This window comes from Schistosoma mansoni, chromosome 3 (assembly GCF_000237925.1).
Source record: "Schistosoma mansoni strain Puerto Rico chromosome 3, complete genome".
Classification (NCBI taxonomy): domain Eukaryota; kingdom Metazoa; phylum Platyhelminthes; class Trematoda; order Strigeidida; family Schistosomatidae; genus Schistosoma; species Schistosoma mansoni.
Window position 1 is genome coordinate 1,777,012 of NC_031497.1, and position 27,610 is coordinate 1,804,621.

A 27,610-nucleotide genomic window follows, 5' to 3' on the forward strand; every position below is an offset into this window, starting at 1 on the left:
ACAGGAACGTATGTTCCAGCCAATATAGCTCGGTTGGGTCATCACGATAGGCAAGTCCGACCACCACATCAAGGTAGCAGCTACGGTCGAGCTATAGTCAAGATACATTCACGTTTCCCTGACTTTAATTACAAAACTGTCTTATACTTTTTTATACGACGAACTCATTCATGTCCATTGACTGATTGACTAAAGGATTTCAATTATAAAGAAAACTATCATTGTAAAATAAAAGAGTGAGTAAAGTCGAACGATTTTGAGTATGAGACAGTCGTCTACTATTCACTGATAGTGTTCACTTGAATTGACTAAAGTTGAAATCGTAGACTAATGGACATGAATTCAATAATCAAAAGATATTGAATTCAATGTGAAATTCAAAGCTACACAACACCATCCTATGCAGGATTGCTGAAGAGAACTAATCTAAGACTAAACAGCTTTTAAGTGTTTTCATATATTCTTCATTTGACGATTAATAGGCAACGGAAGCTAATTGCAAATAGGTAAAATAGTATAAACATATATGTAATTTTACAGAAGGTTTTCATCACGTAAACTTGTGAAACAAGACTATTTCACTTAATTATTATCAGAATATAGTGAAGCAAGCTATTTTAATATGTATTAAATTAATACAGTCTGGTTAGATAATCTGTATAATTGATAGTTTAGTGAACAAATATAGATCACCTTTATTCGCATTCATTATATTATAGTACTAATATTGGAATTATGTCATCTAAAATCTATTTCAACTTGAAATCAACACAACCTATTAGTGAGGGTCGAGTCTCAGTGTGAACATCAACACTGGAGTGCGGATACATTCAGATGACGAGTCCTGAATTACACGAGACAATCCTCTTGAGATTCACTAACTAAATATATCTCATAGCAAATATACTCAACACAATCTAACTGAATAGATTGGGTCACTAAAAAGCCTTAATGTTTTTAAGTAGGAAAGACTTTCATCGGGACATTACTATGTAAACAGGAGGAATTATGTAGTGATAATGGTGAGAAATGTACTTCAGTGTAATATAATTTATTCTGTCCTCAAAATTTCAGTCAATTATCAATTTCGAATATCTGAAACTTATGAATGAGGGAGTTTTAGGGTTGATCTCCAACCATTCAAGCTTAATAAATGCCAATTGAATGACTTAATGAACACATTAGGCAGTTGTCAAACGACGAGAGTTTAAACGATACTAAAACAACATTTGTCCAAGTAACAAAAGAGATCAACAATGTTCCGTAGCTAATTCACATCGTACACTAACATTAATCGAAAAAATCAAATTTATAAACCATCGTTAGGTAATAACTGCTTAATCAAACAAGATGTTAACAGTAAAATAATGTTTATTAGTGATTTAAAAAGTTAGAATTTTATTAACTAGAATAATGGCATCATTAATAAACAATGTGGATCTGGTGTAGATGTGAAGGCATGGATTTGCAAAGAAAGGGTAATATTCCTACAATTGAAGAACTTCTGCAACTAAAAATAACTGCAAGCCAACATAAAAATCAGCATCTTCAATAAAAACGTCAAGACTGTGCTATTGTATGGAGCTGAAATTTGGCAAACTACTAAAATCAAATCATCAAAAAGATACAAGTATTTATAAACAATTTTCTACACAAGATACTCAATGTCCGTCGGTCAGATAACATCAACAACAGCCTGCTATGGGAGAGAACAAATCAGCCTCCAGCTGAAGAGGAAATTAGGAAAAGACGTTGGGAGTGGACAGGATTATGGAACCCATCAAACTGCATCACGAGGCAAGCACTAACTTGGAATCCTGAAGGGAAACGGAAAAGAGGAAAACCAAAGAACCAGCTGCATTGGGAACGGGAAGCAGACATCAAAAGGATCAATAACAACTGGAAACAACTGAGAACGACTTCCCAGGACAGGGTTGGATGGAGAATGCTGATGAGTGTCCTATGCTGTACAAGGGGCGTAACAGGAACAAATAAGTAAGTGACATGATCAAACCGTTCTAATTTCGTTGCAAAACCATGAGTATGATTGGGATCGTCACTGTACAAATTGAATATACTCATTCGAAAAATATTGTTTGAAAAAGATAATGATTACGAAACAAAAAAACACTATCAAAAATCACCAAGTACTAGGTATTTGTTTTATTTTACATACAAAACTCCTCAGTATTGTAACACTGTATAAACATGAACTAATAATAAAAGAACTACAATTCTAGAATTACATAATCAATAACTAATGCAAACAACCAGGAATCCATTTCAACTTATGTAGACAAACATGAATATGAGTAGTTACACATTTTCAATAGGATTACATTATAGTTGAAAGCGTGAGTCAATCTCACGAGAGCGGGTTTGTGGATGCGCACTGCTGAGGAGTCCCATAATAGGACAAAACGACCGTCCAGTGTTTCCAGGTTTTCCATGGTGGTCTAGCCTCAGTTGACTCACGCTTTCAACTATGATAAATACTAAATCTCCACAAAACCCCTTCTGAGGATTACATTAATTCATTGAATTGTCGATTGACAAATTAACTAAAATAACTAACTGTGTCTAATAACATTCAATTAATTTTATTCATTTGTACAGATAAATGAAGATGATATGCATAAAATGAACATATTTACTAGTTAACTTATTCCCTATCAGTCTTACTTGTTTCCACTGGTTTGAATTCACCACTGTGATTGGATTGTTTATTGTACATCTTAGAACATGTAAAATATTATCTGATGTTGCAATTATAAGATAGATTAATGTTGAACAATTGTCTTCAGTCAGTGATAGCAATTTCGCACAATATCCAGTGACTTTTATTGATGAATTATCAAGCTATTCCAAAGAGAAAAGAAAGTATTCACCATGATATCGGTAGTTTTACTCTTTGGATAAAATAAAACTTATAAATACAAATGTTGACTTAAGGCTGTTATATCGATTGTTTGCATGCCCTGTTTAATATATGAGTGATAAAACCGCCAATTGGAGAGCAATGAATTTATTGATCGCCCATGATACACAAAAGCCGTATGAGCAGTCTTGAGTACTTGTCAGTCCTGCTTTCTGCCTAGCCCAGTCAGTTAAGTCCAGAACCCCAATAACAGCCTCTGCAATATGAATCATTGTCCTCAAACATACTGGGTTTATATACCAACCAGACAGACAACATTATACCATAAAACAGAAAATAACATCTGTATAAGATTTAGCCAAATTTGGGTGTGAATAGGGGGAACAGTAATCAATAGACTGAGGATAACTAAAAAATGGTAAATCGTATAATAAAAGTTTATGGGTCAAAATAAAGCTTATAATAAGAGAAACACGAATACGAATAGTTTAGTTACTTAACAATTATACAATAAAAATATATGTACAGTACTAGTCCAGAAATAGATTTCAGCAGTTACCGTTCATTATTCTCATCAGGATATAACAGGCTTAGAATATTATTATTAATAAGAAGAAATACGCCACAGAAATCGAGAACCAACACTAGACATAACAATGTTTACATATGTAAAACGTCAATAATATATTAGGCATAAATACTCACTGTAAAATCTGTCACCAAATCACCATTTTCATTACAAATGAGAATTTTCCAACAATTGATAAGATGACATTCAGCCAAATACAAGCTGAATGAAAAAAAGGCATAGTTCAGCTACTATTAAACATGTATGTTACAAATATCAATGATTGTAGGAAACAGAATTCAGTACATAGGTGATAGCCAAGATGCATACAACTCGAAACAAAGTGATAATTTTCTAGAGCACTAATTTAGAGAAATAAAACAACACTGATCTACCTATCATTGGACAGCAAAACTATTTTATATGTTTTCTGTTACTTAGTGCTCACTGAAAGAAATTACTTTAAAATATTGGTTGATTGAAGGGAATGTGCAGAAGATTAATATATCTATGTGATAAGTCTGTTGATTGAACCCTCGATCCGATAACCTAGCCGCTTCTAGTAGCTTTAGACTAAATCTACACGGCGAACTGAACACAAGAGAAAATATGTAAAGTGTAAAAGAAAGCTTTACTCAAAGGTCAAGGTATGTGCAGAAAATCGTGAGTATTCATGCTAGTTGGAGTGACTTTGATCTCCCAGAATCATACTAGATACAGCAATAAGGTGATTATCCAGTCGAAAACTGAACATGTGATCTATCGACAATCTAGATGTTTCAAAGGAACCTTTATTCAGTCCTGGCTGGATAGTGTTTCTAAGCGTTTTCTGAGCTTTTATTGACTTTCCCATTAAGTATTTTGGGATTCCTCAACACTGAGATTAAATGTTCTTCAGAAACTTAATCTTTTGACATTTAGCTTTGTCGTAGACTCCTATCGATTATACTCTAAACCATTTATTGATTAGAACGAAATTTAATCTTTTATCTTTATAATATTGAACGACTTTAGTGCTCTCCTTTTTATTGCATAACGGTAAAATAATTCGAGGAGTAGTGACACAGCAATGTGGTACATTTCATTTCACGATTGGTACAATGATTTTTTCACTCTGTTCTACTTCACGAATAATTACTAGAATGTTCAACATTAACCGTGCTACCCCGTCCCAGTATTCTAATGTACTAGTGAAATCATAAGATGACTTATTAATTCTCATGTCATTATAAAGACAATTACACTGGTTAGATTTGAATAATTCAGATATCTTCTGTTTAACCACCATTGAGTAAGTGTCCAAACAAGCAACATAATAGGAAATACTGACGAAAAGCAAATGTACACTTGTAGTTATCATGTAATCCGTATTCCTGTCTGTGGTAAACTAACTGCACTAATGAGTTTTAATGTAAACCGATTGCAAAACAAGAGATTCATTCAACCTAAAACGACATATGATAACAGTAAATGTTATTCCCAGTTAGAGATAATCATATCACATATACGATTACGTTTGTATTGTGCTACGCACGCATATAAGTCTCCGCTATAAATGTCCCTTCACAGTGATATGTGAAAACAGAGCATACATTTTGCGCGTTATTGCTATTGATTTCGCGATATACATTGTCAATAGAAATACAGCTTAATGAAGAAGCCTCACAATTAAAAATACTTTTATGCAATGCTTTTTTCATCCAGCTACTTCTAGTACACAGTAATTACATTTAAATACGAAATATCAATCCAACAAACAACTTACAAATGATCTCCTTCTGCTAGTACGTTACGTAGAACACTCAATGAATTTATCCACATTTCTCTTTCACATGATCCCATGTATCCTGAAATACGACGAAATGTACGACTCTAAAAACAAGAGTAAATATTTTACATGAAAAATGACATTGAAAAAAAGTATTATAAATCATCAGAAGGAGTTTTGTGAAGATTTAGGATTTTCATAGTTGAAAGCGTGAGTCAATTGAAGCTAGACCACCATGGAAAACCTGGAAGCACTAGACGGTCGTTTCGTCCTACTATGGGACTCCTCAGCAGCGCACATCCACGATCCCGCATTCGCGAGATTCGAACCCAGTACCCACCAGTCAATTGACTCACGCTTTCAACTATTATGAATCAATTATCTTAGAGTTACGTACACATCACAACTGTGTAAGAAACATGACTCACATTTAACCAGATGAGAGGACCGTAAATTGCATTAGTCATCACAAGAAGTTTACATTTAGTTATTCATCATCAAGTACAACTATGCCATTCATACTACTCTGAGTCATTTGTTTACAGGTTCAAATAGTGTTCAATCCATCTATGTATGACGGACAACGTACTATGATTAATCATAATACAAATATTGTAGCACAAAGTCAGCTATTTGGACTTTTATTTGGTATCAACAGAGCAGGTGTATTGACTTTTCCACTCCATCTGGTGACGGAAAAAGTGTCCTCGTCAAGAACCATCTACTCTGATCTCTTACAGAAGGATTGAAGCGACAAAGGTTGAAGTGACGATGTAACTTATTGCGTAATCAAAGGAGGAAATTGAATTCCACTCATCATAGTTGCTCAGATTATGACACTTTATATTATTACTGTTGAGAAGACATACTCTCACCAATAAGGACGAACAAAACACCACGTTTATCCTACAAAATATGTTGTAGTGGTAACAAGATGAATCCTGATTGTCATATACATACCAATTAATGCTGAGTAATAAAGATATCTTCCATGAGCGACTCATCGATATCATAGAAAAACAGTTATCTATCACTCACACATTCCTTTAAAATAATAATAATTTGACTTCACATCCAGTGTCTATTTTCAATTGAGTCAAGAAAAAAAAAAGATTCTATTTTTCAACGAATTTCTCATTTGCATCAATAGGAAAATTGAGAAGCTAATATTCTTCAACAAAGTCTCTAGAGACTCATGGAAAGTTTGAAAATGTTTTGCCAAATCGGCATTGAATAGAAGCTTCTCAGAAACATCTAGAAAAATGAAGGATTATGCTTAACGTTTTGATTGGACGTTACTTATACATTACCATATTTAATGTTTCCAGTAGTATATAGAACACCATTAAACTCTGTGAATACAGTTAACTTTCCATACATAGATTAAACTTGAAGTAAACATCTTACACGTACTTCGCTTATTTTCTCTATTCTTCAAGTGTAGAAGTAGTCTGAGGTTATAAGAAGCGCCCACGAAGTCAGTAACAGTCAGTGTCAAACACATTAAGAAGCAACCATATACACCTCATTTATGCGAATAAATCAACTGAATACTTACTTCATCAGTGTGTTTGCATACAAAAGCCATGCCTGAACGTGTAGTGAAAATTCCAGCATCATTGGTACCTATGGATGAGCACCATAAACCACTGGAACAAAATGTAGAAAATAAAATAACGATAGTATTACCTATACATTTCAGAGTGTTATGTGAATGAATATTAAGATAGGCGTCAGAAAAAATAATGATTACTATGTAATGAGATCTGGTTAACATTTAAACGACTTGGTTCATACTGGTGAGGAGTGTACTATTATTCTATGCACACGGTATCTAATGTCGAGAAATAAAGGAAATAGCTTTCATTACCACCTGCCATCTTATAGATTACAATTTTAGGACAAAAGTTCGAATGATTGTCTTCAGAGTAGGCTATACAATTCAGTCAATGCGCCCAAATATTAACACAAATTATAATGGTACGAAATGCTGGAAAGTCTATAGTAAACACTTGATTAAACTTTATATCATAGTACACAAAATCATTTTGTATTATTAATTTAAATTTTATTCTATATTTTACTCAGAAACTCATTTCTATTAAAAAGTTTTATTGAAGCGACCTTTAAACACTGAAAAATAACCATCCCATTTTAGATAAAGAAAATGTCGCATCCATTCGTGACCGACCTGTTTTCCGATTTATCTGTAACAAAAATACGTGTTAGTTTCCGTATGTATACATGTTAAACGAGTTGAACGACAGAAATATGAAGTATTGTTACATGACTTGCAAGATACTTTACATCCATTCATCCTTGGTAGTTAGACTTTAGAAGTAATAGTGTGGGTACCGATGGCTTTGTGACAAGAAAACCTATCTTGTGTAGTGTACGACCAAGTAGCATCGTCGTAACATCAGTCTGATCATAAAAGGTTGGATACACGATACAATGGTGCGAGTAGATCAGATCTACGCTTGACAAAACTAGAACACCTTCACTCAATATGCTAAACACTTCACTGAGTTAGCTGGTCGATATCCACGACGAACTATTGGTACTCCATGAATATGCTGTGCTTCGAGATCATTAAATAAGTTACACTAACACACAACACGAGTTTAGGTGGATTGAACACTTAGCATCCAAATTATTCAACACTCTTTCATACTGGACATTGATCGCAGATGCTGGGACTCGGTAAAACGAAAGCGAAACATGGTTACTTTATGATATAACACTATCTATTTGGTCAACTTCAACTGATAGAAATGATTAGTCTTTATTTATTCTCTAACAATATTTGATAATAATCTTCATGAAAAAAATATATGGCATTTCAACACTGTTCCAATATCAACAAAATTACAACTTACTTTTGTACAGTACAATGATCAAATAAAAAGTTTTCACGTTCATTACTTGTTACAACAATTACATCACCATTGACAAGGACAGCAATAATTTCACATTGTTCTAAGTGATTAGGTTTAGCATAACGTGGAGATATTTTTACAATAGGATGACTTGCAGTGAAGCTAATTTATGCGTAAAAAATAACAAGAAACAAATTGGCAATTCAAATGAACATACTATTGACTTTTAAAGTCAGACATCTCAATAAATAAATAAGTGTAAACACAGTTTAAAAACTCTAAAAACTGCCAAGTACCTCGGTGCTTTTGTTAACTGATCTGTAAAAATGACAACGATTGTTACCTGGAATTAAATTTACGACTAAGTTGAATATTTCCTCACCTGGAGACGCTATAGGGATACTGCCGGTCCCAAACCGGGGTAAAAGAAAAGAGTTATATGTAGTATTACCAACACCACAATTCCACAGGAAAGGACCTTATTAAGATAACCATAGCCGGAGAAAACCAATTAAACTTAGCTCTGAGAGGAAAAGGGTCTTCACATAAAAAGCTACAATACGTATGGTGAAAATTAGGTGACTCCGGAAGCCATGAGGATGATGAAGATGATTAAGACAGTCATAAAATTATTTCTTATGAAACAGGTTATCTGTCAACAAAAATGTTTCCTGTTTCTTTACTGTCTTAGACCACATATACTACTCAAACTCTGTATTTGCAGTGACAGATGCGATTGTAGTCAAATTTAAACTGAATAATTGAAAGACAAAACAGAATTATTCACAGTCAGTTGAATTTACTCATTATCCCATTCATCTGTTGAGAAAACATATTCAGCATACATTGTCAAATAAAATGCGAAAATCTTTGGTCACTGACTTGCTTCAATTGAAATTCGGAGGTCAACATACACAACTGTTTCATTCTACTTTCGATCTTCTCACTAAAGAGAAACGACTACTGCGTAGACAGAAAAGAACTCAAGGTTTACAAAGCCTGTAGCAAGCAAGCAATGTATAAACTAATGAAATAGAACTCAGTAGAGCACACTTGTCCAGTATGGGTCTTTTTGAAAGACGTTGTGATAATCGTAATATAAGATTCGTGATGAAAATTATCTCCTAATGAAGATCATCAGCATTAAACTCCCGATTGAAAAACTATTTACGGTGTAAATACGCTGGTACAATTAAAATCATTACACTGAAACCGACAGGACTCTTTCTTTCCACTAATTTATGCTGTGGAGAGAGGGATATTACAAGTTGAACTTATGTAGTAATTTACTAAGTTCCACATTCCCTAAGTAAATAGATGAAGGTATATCAAAAATGGATTTTAATTCAACGTAATAACAAAATAAAACGTGAATTACCAAACAATATCAGAACAAGGAATATCTGATTCAGATGACCAGAATACATCTAATTCTGAAAAACATAATTCTGTTTTCCCATTCATAGAGAACAATCGTTCAAAAGTATTTTGTATATCATTCATAGACATATTTGACTGATTCAATATAATTCGCATTCTCCATAAATTTTCACCGTAAGCAATATAAATCAAATATTGCACTGTCGGTTTTGACTCATCCATTACATAAGTTTGTGTAGAAATATCAGATATTGCATACTTTGGTCGTAACGCTGAACAAAACGCATGTAATAAGGGTTTCCATTGTACAGACTTGTCTGCAACCGACACATTTTTTAGATCCAACGGCTCGGAATTCTTAACTGACCAAAACATTACACTCCCATCTATACAACCAGATATACAAATACTGTAGTGATCTGTAATTTTTAATTGGCCCAAACATGTGATCGGTCCAGAATGTTGATTTGGTTGATCTAAATATCACAACAAATGACTGACAAGTACAGTAGCTTGATAAAACCTAATCATGATGAAACGTTTGTAATTTCTATTTTGTTATGATAATGTTTTGTGGAGATTTGACGTTTTATATGACGGACTGACTTTGGTTACCTAACCACTGAAAACAACCAAGCATTGGATTGCTATTTAGTCCTAAAATCAAGTTTTCTAACTGTACACACAGTTGGCACCTACACTCTGATTATGAACTGAAACGAGGATGATTATACATGGTAGTGAGTACCTAATTTTCAGGTAATTCGCAATATCACTTAAACAGAAACCACTGATCACTTTAGTATGAAATGGTTAACAAAGTATCAACTTATATAAGGAAACATTTCATATGGTAATGATAAAACTATAAAGAATGGCTTAAAAGTTACTTTTTTATCTTGTAGATGTGCTGTACTGGGATGTGATTGGAAGTTTCTCCTTATCACTGAACTCCTTTTAATGACGTAATTCAATCTTCATCAGTACAAACTTCTTTGCTAACCACTACTGTCATTCTGCAATGAATCGAACCGATATGTACAGTTTCTTGATTTCTTTAATACACGAATGGGGCACCTATTCTTTCCACTTTCTAACAACTGTCACTACTATGTAGTCGCCGTGACCTCAGCATTGTGAGGTTGTACAAGTTAGGATGATTCAAATGTCCCGGAAACTGAACTCTATGGTATTACCATTCACTATTTTCACTCCTTAATTTAACAAAAGTTCCGACCCTGTTTCTGGATCGAGGTTACACAATCGGAATCCATAAGAACGTTAACAATAAAAGTAACCAAATCAATTAAATCACAGTTCATGAAACAATCCTTTTAAATCAGTAGGGCGAAACATACCGACAATTGTGTAAGAGAGGGAACACATTGAAGCACGATCGTGGAAAGATGAAACGACCTTTGAAATAATTTATTTAAACAAATTTATGCCATGTTTTGATACAATAATGAGTTGTAATAAGCGATTGAAGTCCATTATTAACACAATGTTTAGTCTCTTTAAAATCTGTGACTGTTTCGTCTTAGAAATATATATTACAAACACATAAAAACTAGCTTCATACTGAATCTATTTTTAAATATTTTTAATAAGATAATATTTCATTTACACACGGACTTAATAACAAGTTGAGCTACGTACACATTTCTCTGGTAAAAATAGAACGCATCCTGTGAACTTAAATTTAACGCAAGTCACTGTAATATTCACAGTCAGAATAGTAAAGTGACTATTTAAAATCTTCACAATAAACATCCTTATTGTTTATTTCCAACTGAGATCATCTGTTGTGAATTACAGGCATATTAATTGAGTCAACCAAGTTAAAACAGTCTACAATAAATAAATTCTCGATTGTCGGCACCAGTGGAATAGTTTTGTATAAAATCGAATCCCGTGTTTAACATAATAGCAAAGCAAAACGCGCTGTTTATGGCGAAAAACAGAAAATCCACAAACTTTACACTGTGTAAGTAGCGTGAAGATATAAATTTCAAAGCAACTCGGCTCTGCTGTAACAAAGAGAATAAATTAGGTAAATATGTATGAACTAACAAACTAATTGCTGATGGCTATGATCAAAGTCCATTTTCAATTGTCAGATTGATATTTATCGGATTTGACAAGCGATACCTTGTGATATGGCGTAATATCACCGAGTAATTAAACACAATTTTGACTATTGAGATCGGAAACGCTTGCTAGATCATTACAAAAAAAGAAAGTAGGCAAGGGTATCTATATATCTACAAATCTATCATATATTTACTGTAAGATATACCAACAATAGATTGTAATGTGAGTGTTTAGATATGACTGTATTTGGACGACTGTAGAAAGTACCGTCCACATTGATCAGATCAAAATACTATTGAATAGATCGTAATTCAATAAAACCGAAAATGATAATTAATGCTTACAATTCAATAGTTTTCTTTTCAACGGCATACTCCAAAGACGAACATCACAACCGACATCACACACAGTTCCACCAGATGCACTGGCAACTATACAATCTTCATCACTATTAGTGGTACATGCAGAGGTCAATGCACATGGAACAAAACCTGAATGTCCTTTCAATGTACCACGATATTGTAGAATGTTTGGTGCAAATATTCGATAACAAAAATCCTGAATAACTTGTGAGCTATCAGATGATTTATTGCATGAGAATTTAACACCATATACTATACGATACTTTGCATCATATGATGTGTCTCGATAAACTATGTATCCCTTTTTACATGAATTCAACAAATGAAATTGTTCATCTTTCAGATAATCAGTAGCAAGTGAATATGCTTTACTTTCCTCCTCAATATCAACATGTAATTTGTAACCACATTCATAAATCTCTTGATCAGAACCTGTTACATAACTATTACTACTTGACATGCAACATCCACTAAGTGAAGTCACTTCAGAATCCGGATCCTTCACTTGGTCATCAGACTCAGTATGTTGATTATCAGCATTAGATATCATCAATTTATTGATTGTTTCAATAGTTGGATCGTGCAGTGTTGGTTCAACTAAAATTAACAGTGATAATATTGACAATAAGAAGAAATCAAGGAATTCGTTAAGCATGAGGTACAAAATAATAGATCGATCGTATTAATTTAACGGCAATAATTAGTCTAAAATTTGTTTTGCTTGTTCTACGAGTCTTCATCATTCAAGGTGTATGATATAAGATCACAGATAACCAGTTGACTTTAAATTATGAAATAAACATGTACATACGATTTTAATGACACTACTCGGTTGTCCAGATTGAAAAAAAGAGTGAATCTAGAAACTGAGACTTAGCAACTGGAAGTTTGATGACAATGGTGATTAAAGAATTCACATATTATAACTATTTTCTATATATAGCAGACTGTAATATCATTGGAGAATTATAAAAAAGAAATAGCAGACGAGCAGCTAATCTTAAAATTACTTACATTTCAAGGGATCATAACCAGCGTAGAACATGAAAAAGCTGGTCAAATAATATGATTTTTCCACGTTGCTATTATTACTATTATTCTTTGACGGTATATCTGTGCAGACATTGAGACGATGAGACAATTGCAAAACACCATATTTATCATGCTTCCAGGCACTAACTTCACCATCATCCGAAGCAGCTAACAAATGATTCGACTTAATAGGTAGGAAAAATAGTGAGACGTAATCAATATTCAGCATATATATATATATATATATATATATATATATATATATATGTACATATATAACGATTAATTCGCCAAGTATGTTTTCGAAACATCATATAGAACCACCTCGAGATTTTTTAGCAGTCAAGTGGAAGATATTGTTAGAAGAAAATAACTCAATTTGATTGTAAAGGTATTGTAGACGTCCACTTGCCAATGCTTTAAAATTAAAGCTTAATTTTCAAGGAGAACAGGTGGAATTAAGCTTACTGACAAAAAAATCAAGGGATCGTTTACGATGCTCTATCTGAGATCTAAAAAGATTTTTAATAGATAATTAATCATAGCGATGGGATTCAGGAGGTACGTTTTGTCCTATTTTGGACTAGATGCACCTGCATCCCAGGGTTGATGTTCACTCCGAGACTCAAACCCAGTACCGTTCGCTTTAGATGCCATCGGGTTATCCACTTAGTTACCGAGTATACCTCTAGGGTGCATTAACACACAGATGACGAGCCCCGAATTGGACGGAACATGTATCCTGGATCCCATTGTTAGACATCATCCATTTCTGTACATGACCGGTTTGGTTAGAAAACAATCATTTCGAACTCATAAGATTTTACGAAAGTTATAATTACTCTATTATCTAAATCAGTTAAGCCAAAGATGCTTGGTAAAGTTGAGGAGTGAAAAAGAGGAATATTTCCAGTTCAGTGATTTTAACCGGACTTACAACACGTTCCATAAATTTTATAGGAGATTTGTTTGCATGAAATGTTTGTTTCAATTCCAATTTTTTATCAATTACTGCGTAATTATGCAGTAGATTATTACTATCACCAATATACACCGATATACTGATTGTCTTCACACCAATGAACATACGTAGTAAATAGAAAGAAGTGATTGTAGCTGTTCCAACATCATTGATTAAATGCCATAAGGTTACAGTTCGTTCTAATGGATTGAACTTATACAACGCCAATTGCTGTAATCAAAATACAGGGGTACATTATTTAATAAAGAAAACGGTGAAAGATTGTAACAAAAGCCATTACTTATTGAGGAAATTTGATGAAAACAATGACAATTTTGGATAGTAGACTTGTATTTTGGGCGACTAGGTGTGCAAAAACTGAATGTAACTAGTAACTAATGTTGGTTTTCGAAAGGAGACTCGGACACATCAATTATTGTCACTGCAATTATGGCGTTAACTACTCACTCAATAAGTGCTGAGACTACGATTTATGGACGAACTAATCAGATTTAAAATAGCAGATTTTGGCTTTCGACGCAAACTTCATTTGCTTATTTGGCTAAACACCATTTTGGCATTATAGCTGATGGTAGTTTATGATGAAAACATTAAACCTACTTCCTAACCCTAACGTTCAACTGCAAAACCTAATCCTAGTTCCTCACACTAATATATAACCCTCATTTAACTCTAGTAAGTAGGTGGACATTCGAAGGTCATTTTAGCGTTGTCAAAAGTACGTAAACTGTAGTCCCGCCACGAAAGTAATAGACCTGTTCAAAAGATATGATGTTTATTATGATTTGTAAATATTAACATTTTTACGTCGTTGATGTGCACAACTGAATTCAACCGGTCCCAGTGCTACGGCGATCACAAGAATAATCAAATTTTATTGGAATTGCTAAAATCTCTTCAGGAACGATAATCGCTCGCACATCCTTCTCTAATTCGATTTCCTGCGTGACCTTTGACCGATTGCTTGTCGTTGTTTCTGGTTCACTAAATTTATGTATGCCTGAAGCTCACATTTTGCTACTATAGTAACAACAGTTGCACCAATTCATTCTGTGTTGCTTGTTTCACCTTGAATACCTAGTTCCCTGAAATCTGTCTTCCTCCCGTGTTGGCCATCGGAGTTTCGGTGTATTGTGTGTAAACGGCCGTTGTCGATTCGAAAGGGAACCGATCGTATTAGAGAAGCGAAGTTGTTTTTGTTCATAGATCTATAGACATTGTAAACTGGTACCAAACTCCAATAACAAAATACAACATCCTGTTAACAGTTTTTGGACATACAATGCAAATAACACTTCAGATTAACAATAGAAAAATGTACTTAGTAAGAAAGATGAGTTATGTGTTGATAACATTAACTGCAATCCAGTTTATTGAATGCTATCATTGGAAGTTAACCATTTGTGGTGAAAAATAAAACACAGAAAATTATTCGTGTGTTACGTAACATACAAATCACAACAGGAGAAAATATTTTGTGACTAACTAAACACAAACTTTCTGATTTCGAACAGAATTATTTTTCTCAATGAATAATAATCTCTTCAAGAGACAATTCATAAGTCATAATATGAATGAAAAACCGAATGAGGTTTCATAATCAACATCCTTTGGATTCCAGCGATCGTATATTACATGATGCTCCAATTTTATAGGAACCATTCGTATGATCCAATGACTTATTGATGTCATTGTAGTGTCGGTTACTGCGTTAAGCCCACATAACTTACCCTAGCTTCTGGACAGGTCAATTTAACTATTTTTCTTCAGTCACATTTTGACCTTGTTATCCACTTACCGACCTTCATTGTTTTTATATGAGCGTATGTGTGTACACTTGTTATCCAATTCATTGCATGTCTGTAACCTATTTTTATCTGGCTATAAATATTGATTAACATTTGGTTAAATGGAGTTGGCTCAAACGCCTTCTCCACTCTACGTCATTTAGCTTCACTATCTTCTCTTCGCTTCGTCTCTCTGATTACCTGTCCAGATGAATGAGTGTACAGAATATATGTATTCGAAATCGCATTTGGCTTATTTAATTCCATTATTCACTAACGCGATTTAGGTTGATAATTATATACGAGAATAGTCAGGACGTATATTACGACAGCAATCATTCGATAACCATCATTTGTCCGATCTAACTGGAGTAAGATCACAAGTGACTAAATTATAACCGATATTTCTTAAAAATTCAACAAATTTCATGACCATTCTAAACTTGTGATAGAGTGGAGCTTAATAAACTGGTAAGTATTAAAGTAATCACTCCACCCGACACCACTGATTAACGCGTTATCTTGGGGTCGGTTGACATTCATCTCGACCATCACATTCGTAGATATTCTCGAAGAGGAATCCAGGGACGAATACAAATAGCTATTTTATAGCTTAATATTTGTTTAAACAAATCTCGAATCTAAGTTTGATGTAACTCAATAACTTGGTATAGAGTAATGTATCTAGTTTGGAGTCCAAGTTCAAGTTCAGCCAATTGTGATGCTACCCAAACAGTCGAACTCTTCTTTTCAGTGACTGAAAGTTGAGTCCATGAATCACTTCATTCATGAGTTCAGAAATCCGACAACTTAAACAAATACATAATTTGGTTTGCCAGTCAATAACACACATGTCTTTAATGGTTTAACCACCTCACTTAAATAGTTTCACTCAAATTTTATTTTCCAACAGAGAAGCCAATTTCTACTTCTATACTGCTAAGTAAACCTAGATTGCCGGAAAATCGGTCAGACCAAACAATATTTTACACAGAAATGAAAAAACAAATACAAACAGCCTTCCTATGAGTTTTTTTGCTACCTATGTAGCTTATAAAAAGTAACATATTATGGCAACAACTTAATGATGTGTGGGCGAGAATGACAATAATTGATTGTTTGATGAGTCAGACATTAGATAGATGACAGGTGTTATATGTGTTATATATATTCCCCTATCCTTATTATGTATTGACACTTATTGATTGACTGTTCCTTGTGTCGGATTTCGGTGTGGAAATATATTGACGTTCTAGTCAGGCTAATCTCGTGTTCTTGATCTGAGTTGTGTTGAAGTCCTGTAGAATAGACACTGGGTGGGAATCTAGTGTAGATATTCGTCTAAGGTAAATTAACGTCCCACATACGTGTAAAAATTGAAAGGACTGTTATAACCAGAAACCGCTAGAGTTATAATCAGCATCCTCTATTGTTTATAACACTTAAGATTTATTGTAAACTCAGAAACTATAAATATAAGTGGAATACCTTCACAATTAGTAACTCATTGGTTGAACTTGGAATTTTCAAATCAATGCGCTACAACTAAACTGAATAAAAGGTTTCCTAAAACATGAAACTTTTTTTTCCCGTGTATTCAGCATAGATCAACAACTGGATAACATAGTTATTAAAATATTATTAAACACAAGTTCTGTCTTAGAAATCTCAACCTTATAAATTAATAATGTAAACGACTGTATGCATAGCTTACTCTGGTTTTAGAAGCTGTCACAAAAAATTTGCTTTCCATACTAACAGCGATTACTGCAGAATTGTGTTCCTTCAAGCATACAGACTTCTTAATTTTACTACCAGTTTGTCGACCAATAAAATGAACCCATGTCTCAGCATTCCCACCTCCAGTAACAGCTACACAGAAGTAACTTGCAACACACAATGTCCCTCCATTTTCCTGCACCCCACCATTCACATTATGATTTATAGAATGTGACCATAAAGTATCAATGAGTTGGAATTGAAGCTCTGACATTGCATTTGTCGACTGATACACATAACGACCTTTGTGTGGACTGATTTTTGGTCTTAAATGGCATAAAAATATCTAAAAGAGAGTAAAGTTCGGAAAGACGAATAAGCAATGTAACCTCGTTACTTCTCAAGTCATAAATGAGTGTAATGAGTACAATAAAATTCAATAAATCACCAATTAATAAACGAAAGCATCTTCATTTTGTAGATGACTTAACTTCCACAAAATTAAATCAACTACTATTCAGCTGATAATATAAAGAATGACCGAATTTAAAACAAAACCAGTTTACCAATGAAGTCAACACAACTACTTAAAAACCACATAAATTCTCGGTGAAAGAGACTATATAATACTCGGGAAGAGTAACAGTCAGAATGATTGGCATAACATGTAGAATAATGAGTTTTTCAGTCAGTTGCACCATAAAACGTGAGGCAAGATGAGATGTGATGTTCTCAGGTTCTCTCTCTTTATTGTGAGAAGGAAGCAATGTTTGCAGTCGCTAGCTATTGAAGAGAAACAACTTACGGCTGTCACACTCCTCTACAGCCAGAAGAACGACTTTGCTTTAAGACCTTCATTTGTTGCTTTTAGTTTTACTGTTCTCCAACCAATCTGGCTGGCATGGTGTAACCTAAAGGAACAAGTGTTTCAGCAGATACACTTCGATTGGATCATCAGAACAACCAGTCCCGACCACTAAGTTTTTTACAAAATACTGACTAATATAAACAACATTTATGATTAATTTATACATAGTAATCAACGACTTTTATACTAATTTGTACAACCTACTCGTACAGCGCCAGATGCATAACCAACAATAATATGATATGCATTAAATGCTGAATAAGATCTTGCACAACTACTTGTAATACACTGGATAGGTGAATTATCTTCTGTTGCTGCTTTCAAATAATGAATTAATCTACCATCGTACGTATGAATAACAGTCAGATCGCCGTTATTCCAACCTATTAAAACATGTTCAGCAGAAGGCAACATTGCCACATAAGTTACATACATACAATTTCCTGAATCTATTTGAGGCGGTTTTACATCAATCCATGGACCTATGCAAAAATTCAAGACAAATAAACCGAAAGATAATGAATAAGGTTTTTTTATGTTAATTAAAACTGGTTGATAAATATAAAACATGTAAGCGATGTCTAGCTACTCAAACTAGTGACAATACTGCAAACTGATCGATAGAATTCCATCAGCACTAGAAAACTAAACAGCAGGGTTCCCTCTAAGAGTTTCTCGATAAGGCTTTAAGAGGTTAGAAGAGAACTAAGAATAATTTTTCCAATCACCGTACACTAAGAAAACCTCTTAAATATTGGTAGATTGTATGTCGTACTCTTATTAGATTATTTTTTACTGTTACTATATTAAGCCGGATTCCGGAGTTATTTAGAAGCCAGAGGCTACCATTGAACCTAGATATACGGTTGTTTTCTGTACACTTATGAAGCTTAAATTAAAGCTTTTTTTCTTACTTCACAATTACTTCCTAAAGTTTGGAGCTCAAGTGTAGGAGTATTTTGCGGATCTAAGAAGCGCCTTCAAAGTCATTATCAGGCATTCAAGTGGCAGATTGATTATACACAGATATGAGCAAACTTATTTTATTATTTATTTATTTAAACACATAAATATTGGTACAAGGAAGCACCAGATAAATATGCGCCTCACAAATCTCATTTGATTTGTGTGAGGGCTGTGATACTGCTCAGGTGCCCAAACTGAAGCAGGTGATTTTCTTAGGGGGCCACACCCCGAGCCTCTGACCTAAAGGTCTAGTCCACAAGGCAGTGGAGCATCGTGAGGAGATGCAGTCCCATGGTAGCCGGTGACCGACAATAGGTTCATACGCCATTCGTTCCATCAGGATACTGTAGCCCACGTGCACCATTGGTTTGGAATCAGGGTTTTCCAATTCCCCTAGGTGGATACTCCACATCCACCAACCCGGTTAAAGCGCCGGACATTCGATCTTCATCCTCTCACTGTCGTGAACAACACCCCCACCACGAGAAGGCAGTGAGTAGGACTTCCCTGGCAAAAGCTATATATTCGCGTGGCCATGTGAGAGCATTTCGAGAGGGAGAACAAACAATTGTATAATTTTTATTATCAACAATTCTTCACACTGATTGATTTTCATTGCTTAACCGCATTACATAGTCAGAATCATACTGTCGAACTAATATAAAACATATTGCTTACAAAATATATTTGACATGTTGACTGAATAAATTTACTGTGACCTTGGCAGATTCGATTGATAAGACGTTGAAAATACTGATTTCCGCATTCACAAACTTCATAATAGGTAATACTAATTTATACATCGGATAAAAGACAGTAGGATTACGAAATGATACACTATACTATATCACATGACAGTCGCAACATCCGATCTACTATTATATAGACAACAAATTATTATATGTAGAAAACAATTAATTTAGAGCGAGATATACATTTCCATAACCGGATATGTTTGTCTTTGCTCGCTTATCAACTAATCACAGCTCAGATAATTATTACAAATCAAATAAGATTAAATGGTGTATGGAATAAAATAAACATTCAAGCTTGACAAATTCATTCATTTATTTTTAAAAGAGGTAAAAATATTGCTATTTCAAGGTACACAAAACTAAAACCAACACTTACCATAGGTCGCCCATAGTCTAGTATCCCAAATATTAATATAATTATTCAAGAATTGGCCACCACCTGACTGGAAAATGTACTGACCATTTGGTTTCGAAAAGCATATTTTCCCATATTGGTTTGGAATTAATACATCAGTTTGATCAAATAAGAAATATTCAGATGAATAACAAGAATATTCTTGTATTACACCACCTTCATACCAAAGTATATCATCATTCCACAGCATTAATTCACCATTTTTATTAAACGTTGCTAATATATTCCCACCATTTGGTGAGTAGGCAAGTGAACAGAGTGACGTTGATGCAGATAGTGACTGTTGATAAAATCAAAAGACAAAAATATGAATGACCGATATAGAAATCTACGACTGCCAACGAATATCGCACAACCCAACTCATTTATTAAGAATAGATTAGTATACTCGGCTTCAAGACACATTCTGGTTGTTAGAAGTAGAAAGTGTTATGTAGTAGCGAAGACATAAGTACGGGTAACTTGCAGGACCTACTATTGGACTATCATTCTTATTGTATAACTATTCGGTAACTAGATTATCTATATCTATATTCATCTTATTGTAAGCTTCATTTTGACCTATTGATTATTACTATATGATTTACTGTCCCTATGTTATACTCAGTTTTATTGATTATTGTCTCACACGCTTACAGCATCATTTGGCTTGGATTTGTACAAATATTATTTTCTATTTTATGGTATGATGTGGCCTGTCTGTCTGATATATAAACAAAGTATGCTTGAAATAAACGATTCGTATTGCCGAGGCTGCTATTGGTCTTCTGGACTCAAGTGGACGGGTTAGGCGGATAAGGGCTAATAAGGACGCTAGATTACTCATACTAATCGAACGTCATTGTCACAGTGTGAAGGTCGTAGAAGTCGTATTCTATTGGTGGATAGTTTACGCGAATTACGTTCGTAAGGTCATAACGAATCAGCGACGACCTTGATCAAGTCATAACAATTGGCTACCGCCTAGGTCAAAAACATAACAAATTGGCGACGGCTAGGTCAAGTCATAACAGAAAGACTACTCGATTGGTCAAATCAAAGTAGGTGGAGCATGAGGTGAATATACGAATTAGTGACTAAGAGTCTGATGCCTTCACCACTGAGCCACCGCTCTACAAATAGCAACGCAAGATTTGTCAACTTACCCTCACAATAGATAAGGAAGACAAATTGTAGAAATGTATTGTACCATCCCAACATCCTATAGCCAAATCATCATGTATTAAGTCTTCTTGTTTATTGTTTAGAACAGATGGTAATCGGAATGCAATTGAAACAATAGGATGACTGGATACATTTATTGACTTAAATGGGTGAAGCTTTACAGAACAGACACTTGTCGATAGCTCACTGGATTTAACATCAATTTGTGAAACATCCCATAAGTACACCATACAGTCTAAGTCACCGGTAGCAACCAGTTGACGTCTTGGATGCCATGCAGAAGTAGTTACACATCGACGATGATATCCACATAACGATGCCAATTGTGAAATCACTGTTTTATCATGCACATTATATTCAACATTGTGAGTCACAGTAGACGCATCCCAGATAAAAATATCACCATCCTCTGAAGCACTCATCAACCAAAGTTCTGAAATGAACTTTTTGGGAGATTTTACGTCTTCAGATTTACTGGGAAATTCCTCAAGGAAACATAAACTTTGAACGCTTGAATGGTGTCCAGTTAATGACCACAGTTCCTGAAATAAAGTAACAAAGAGACTTTTAAAATTAAGGAACATTTACACTAAAGATAAAACATTAATAATAAAAACAGACTGATGGTTAAGCCTCTTATGTCAATTGGTGGAGAGCCGGATCACTAACTCGAAAGTCGTTGTTCACTAGAATCTAATCATGAGACACATTTTCTTCAAATCACGTTGATACAAATCCAGCCAATCAAATAATGTTATCCCAAATGTTTAGTAAGTTAGGTAACAACATTGAGAATCAGAAAAAATGAGAGACTCTGTTCGATGTTAGAACAATAGAAATTTACGAGAGAACTCACACGTAGAGTGGACAATTCTACGAAAGTGATCGTACCACACCTAGTTCCATACACCAATACTTTGGCAGCTGAATTCATTTCCACAGATGTTGGCACATCCATGGAACCATTTGAAGTTACAATCGGTTTATATATCATATTCCTCTGCATAGGTTTAATCAGAGTGCATTTTGGCAAATTTACACGGAAGAGTATTTGACTATTGTTCATGTCTAATTGACTTTGTACACCGAAATCATTAAGATACAACAATGAGAGGCCTAACGCATGGATCCATTCACTGGAATCTTGGTTGATAGCTAATTCGCAAAACGAATTTGGATATCTATCGAGTAAGAGAATAAAAAGCATCATTTTAGACAACAATAGTAACATTTTGATGTGTTAATGAGAATGATTTAACTTATGCAAGACTCGTAAATTTATTTCAGTCTGTATTAATATAAAGTTGGGAATAGTTGAAAAACGTGCTTAGGAGAGAAAAGATTTCAGTCTGACTACAAGCAAGTGGCTATCAGGACTCAGTGGCCGAGTGGATAACGTGATGGCGTTTGAAGCGAGGGTACTGGGTTCGAGTCCCAGCTCTTCACATAGTGTAGTTATAATTCATGTTCATTTGACGTTATTACAACATGATGTTCATTTACTTTTGTTACCGCTAGCCACTATCCATCTTTGCTTAACATGCTTGTGAATTTAGGCTATATCGAGGCAATACGCACAGTATGCACATATGCCAATTAGAGACTGACCAGTTGCAGTCTTAAAACATCAATGGGAAGATTCAAACAAACAATACTAAGTGAATTTAAAGTTGAGAATAGTTGAAAAACGTGCTTAGGAGAGAAAAGATTTCAGTCTGACTATCAAACGTCCGTGTAGTATTTCCAAAATGTCTGAAACTATAGAAACAATGCTGCATAGAAGTTGTTATGAGAAGTTGGGTGTACAGCTCTTCACATAGTGTAGTTATAATTCATGTTCATTTGACGTTATTACAACATGATGTTCATTTACTTTTGTTACCAAATACTTGTTTGGAATCAGTATTTACAATGAACAGATCCGAATATCAAAACCATAAACATTTACTAATCTAAAACTTGTGTATGGTCATGGTTTACATAACTTTGAGCAATGTCGATCTAAGAAGAAAGTATTGTTTTCTAATTTGTAAAATTTAAAGTAACTAGTGAATGGAGTAAATCATCAATTTAATTAGCTACCAGTCCGAATTTTCATGTTGTACTGCACTTGATAGGTGACGCAAGATGATATACTGTAAATACAGACATGAATTAGATATCCTAATAAATGAAACAACTGCAGTCTCCATACAAATTTATTTCAGAACATCTACTTTGAACAATTAGTATAATAAACCCTTATACAATAACTGTGCGTCACAATACATAGTTAATTAATGATATAAGTAAATATGAAACTTACTTTACTAAAAACTCATAGTTTACACAAATAAACTTCTTCATCGCATCAATTTTGTCACCGAAAGGACATGATTCTAGTTTCCTTTTCCACTTTTCTTGTATACATCGATCATTCGTAGCTGAGAAAACAACATTAATTCAAACAGAGTTTAATTAGTAATGATTAAAATAATTTATGTATTTTAAAGAAAACTTGGGTTGTCTTCACATTCGAACCAATGGCATTCTTTGGACGATCGATCCAAGTTGTTGATCATAGGACAGCCTGAACGAGGTGTTTTTATTTGTAAGTTGACGAGCACACCTGAATTAAACCAGTATCTAATAACCGTACCTTTTCAGGGGATGTTGTACAAATTGCCATCAGTCGGCGATACTTTGAAACAAAATATTAGCATAATGGACATATATTTGACAAATCCGTAAACGTATTCAAATTTAAAATAATCACACTTACGATATCCATTGAGAAATTTCATCAATGTTGACGGATAATCTCTTAAAATTCTGCATATAAACATGGGGCTAGTGAGCAAATGACAAATAATATCCAATTCATCAGCATACAGCTTGAAAAGAAAAACATAACGAACAAGGCATAAAGAAGGAATAAGGAAGTGAACAACTAATGTTGTTTGATCACAGTTTTCAAATGGTCAACAATTAGTCATCACAACATCCTATTCGAAAAAGAATTCCAAGTCTTCACATTTCATACATCATACATTAATTTATCATGCTCAAAGCATATATCTACATGTATTTAAGGAATCATTGATCCATTTCAATATCGAAACATTCAAAATAATAAAACTATGGAGAAAAATATGTTCAGTATCTAACCAACGTTTACAAAGCTCTGATAAAGAGTCGCCATGATAGATATCATATCGATTTCGCTTTATGGTACTTCAACCAAAAAAACATGAGGGCAGCAGTTAATTGACAATCAATGCTATGTTTCTTAATGATTTAGCACTTTACGAACATTGTGTAGACTCCGGAATTTCAGTCAACTGTGTACTTAGTCATTACACTTAGCTAATTAAACTGTCAACTTTGGAAATGATGAATTAAATAAAAAGTCTGAAGTAGAAATTATAACATTCAATCTTTCATATAGGCTATAGATTATAGGTAAATATTACCGAAAACCAGTAAACTTATCACTAAGTTCTCTTGGAATTAAAAATTAACAAAAGAATTTAGAAAACAGTCATGCGTTCCTCACCATCAATGGTTTCATGTTGATCTGAGGAATAAAATCGACAGATGAGTTGTTGATTTGTGAACTGCATTATCACTATTGATAAGTTATTCACTATGTAATAAATCGTAATATCTTCATTGATTATTATGAATATGTATAACAGATTTGATTGTACAATATACATTCAATAGAGTGACTAAAACTCACCTTTCTTCAATCCATTCAGCGCCCCCAAATGCCCTCGTACGGCTGAGAGTGGGGAGAGTCCGCTCTTCCTCTCGAAATGCTCTCACATAGCCACGCGAATATATAGCCTCTGCCAGGGAATTCCTACTCACTGTCTTCTCGCATCACAGGTGTTGTTTACGAAACTGAGAGGACGAAAAGAAAATGTCTGGCGCTTTAACCGGGTTGATGGACACCGAGAGTCCACCTAGGGGAGTTGAGGAACTCTGATTCCAAATCAATGGTGTACATTGGCTCCAGTATCCTGAAGGAACAAATGGCGTAGGAATCAATCGTTGGTCACTGGCTACCATGGGACTGCATCTCCTCACGATGCTCCACTCCCTTGTGAGTCAGATCTTTAGATCAAAGGCTACGGTATGGCTCGCTAAGAAAACCACCTGCTCCGGTCTGGGCACCCGGGCAGTATCCCAGCCCTCACACAAATCAAATGAGATTTGTGTGGCACATATATATCTGGTGCCCCTTTGTACCAATATTTATGTGTATAAATAAATAAATAACCCATTCAGCAACGGTCCACGTATTAGGTTTATGGCTAAATTTCCAGCTTAACTACCGTAAACAACAATCACATTTCTCTTCATAGCACACACAGTACAAAGTAATATGATGGTTGCCGTTATGAATTGATCTTCTTTAAACAACCATTGAAAAACTAAAATGCATTAAACAGTTATTTCGTTCCATTATGAAGCTCTTCAGTAGTGCACATATACCTGTCGTATGCATATATACATATATACGATATGTGATTACATTTAAAATCAACTTACAAAATGATATAGTTTATCATCTAAATCCGAACAAACAATAGCCAGTATTTTATGAATAGTAGTATTAAACGTATACTCTGAGTACATATAATTTCCATGGTTTTCAAAAAATTTATTGAATACTACTTCTTCAATGGAATGACTTAGAAATGATAAATTCTCTGCACCTAAATTCCATAATTCAATTTTCTTATTTAATGTCATCTTTTCAGATGAGATAACATTATTATTATTATTATTATTATTATTATTATTATTATCATTGAATGTATTATTGAAACAATGTAATGACTTATTGAATATAATCATTAATGGATGTAATCTACTAAGAAGAATATGAAATGTAAATGGAGTTAAATGTAATTGTTTTAATTGGTTTGAATGTTTTGATAGAATAAACCGGTTAATATTACTTTCAAGTATACATATAGATTGTAAATCATTCGGTTTATCCTGGATGATAGAAAGCATTTTCCATGGATTATTCTCCCAATTGATTTCAATTGATTTTTCATTAATATTTTGTGTAATAATAAGCCATTCATTCAGAAGAATTAAAAGTTCTTTACTTGATAATGAATGACGATAAAAGATTAAAAAAGCCAGTGTTGCAATAATCAAGTCGTTTTTATATTCACCTTCAAGATTTTTGATAATCTGATCTATTAACTGATCAATTGTGCCAGATAACATTTTCAGATGAGATTTCACCTAAACAATAAAAATGAAAGGATAGATAATTTATAAGCAGAGATTTACAGATAAATGAAGTTAGGATGTTCACGATAGTCAAATTCTAGAGTGTATGGAAATATTGAGCGATCTATGGATGAATATGTTTTAATCAGTATCATAAGAGCAAGAACAATGATGATTTCCATCAGATGAATTTAAAGTTAGAAGTTCGATCTTGACAAAAGTTATTAGTTTTACTGAAGATTAATAATTGAAGTTATATCGACAAAATAGAAAAAGCTATTCAACACTTTTAAATGTAACAAGTAACATACTATCAAAAACTAATTCAGCGATTACAGACAGTGGAAAGTAGTATATATCCTCAAATGTATATAATGAAGAAACATAGACTAATATCTTCTGAAAACCTCACTTACTGCAACACTCTTTAATATGAGGTTGTGGAGATTGTTGAAATTCATTAAAATCATGGACCGATCTAAGTAGACTACCACGGAAAACCTGGAAGCATTGGACAGCCGTCTCATCCTAATATAGAACTCCTCACCAGTCTTCATCCACGATCCTGCAGGTGGGACTCAAACCAAGGACCTTCAGTATCGCACATGAACGGTTAACCTTTAGACCACTGTGTTTGTGTTTAACTTCAATCAATGCATGACATTGCGCAACAATCTCCCATCGCTTTTGGTTGGTGAGGGGTCTAACACAAAGACAAAATGACCGTCCAGTGCATCCAGGTTCTTAATGATGATCTT

General features: G+C 34.0%; 1 protein-coding gene across 1 annotated transcript in view; it reads right to left on the reverse strand.

Moving 5' to 3' along the window:
* Positions 1-2,604: 2,604 nt before the first annotated feature.
* Positions 2,605-27,610, reverse strand: part of Smp_099800 (hypothetical protein) — a gene marked incomplete at both ends in the record, with an annotated part of 41,462 nt that continues 16,456 nt past the window's right edge. The window contains 17 exons of the mRNA XM_018798863.1: positions 2,605-2,859; positions 3,584-3,668; positions 5,212-5,318; positions 6,773-6,863; positions 8,094-8,255; positions 8,897-8,940; positions 9,477-9,949; positions 11,912-12,526; positions 12,944-13,145; positions 13,899-14,153; positions 17,445-17,795; positions 18,522-18,799; positions 20,415-20,733; positions 21,599-22,159; positions 22,474-22,798; positions 23,923-24,040; positions 26,567-26,864. Of these exons, the coding sequence (XP_018650710.1) occupies positions 2,605-2,859; positions 3,584-3,668; positions 5,212-5,318; positions 6,773-6,863; positions 8,094-8,255; positions 8,897-8,940; positions 9,477-9,949; positions 11,912-12,526; positions 12,944-13,145; positions 13,899-14,153; positions 17,445-17,795; positions 18,522-18,799; positions 20,415-20,733; positions 21,599-22,159; positions 22,474-22,798; positions 23,923-24,040; positions 26,567-26,864 (4,539 nt within the window). The remainder of the gene's footprint in view (positions 2,860-3,583; positions 3,669-5,211; positions 5,319-6,772; positions 6,864-8,093; positions 8,256-8,896; positions 8,941-9,476; positions 9,950-11,911; positions 12,527-12,943; positions 13,146-13,898; positions 14,154-17,444; positions 17,796-18,521; positions 18,800-20,414; positions 20,734-21,598; positions 22,160-22,473; positions 22,799-23,922; positions 24,041-26,566; positions 26,865-27,610) is intronic.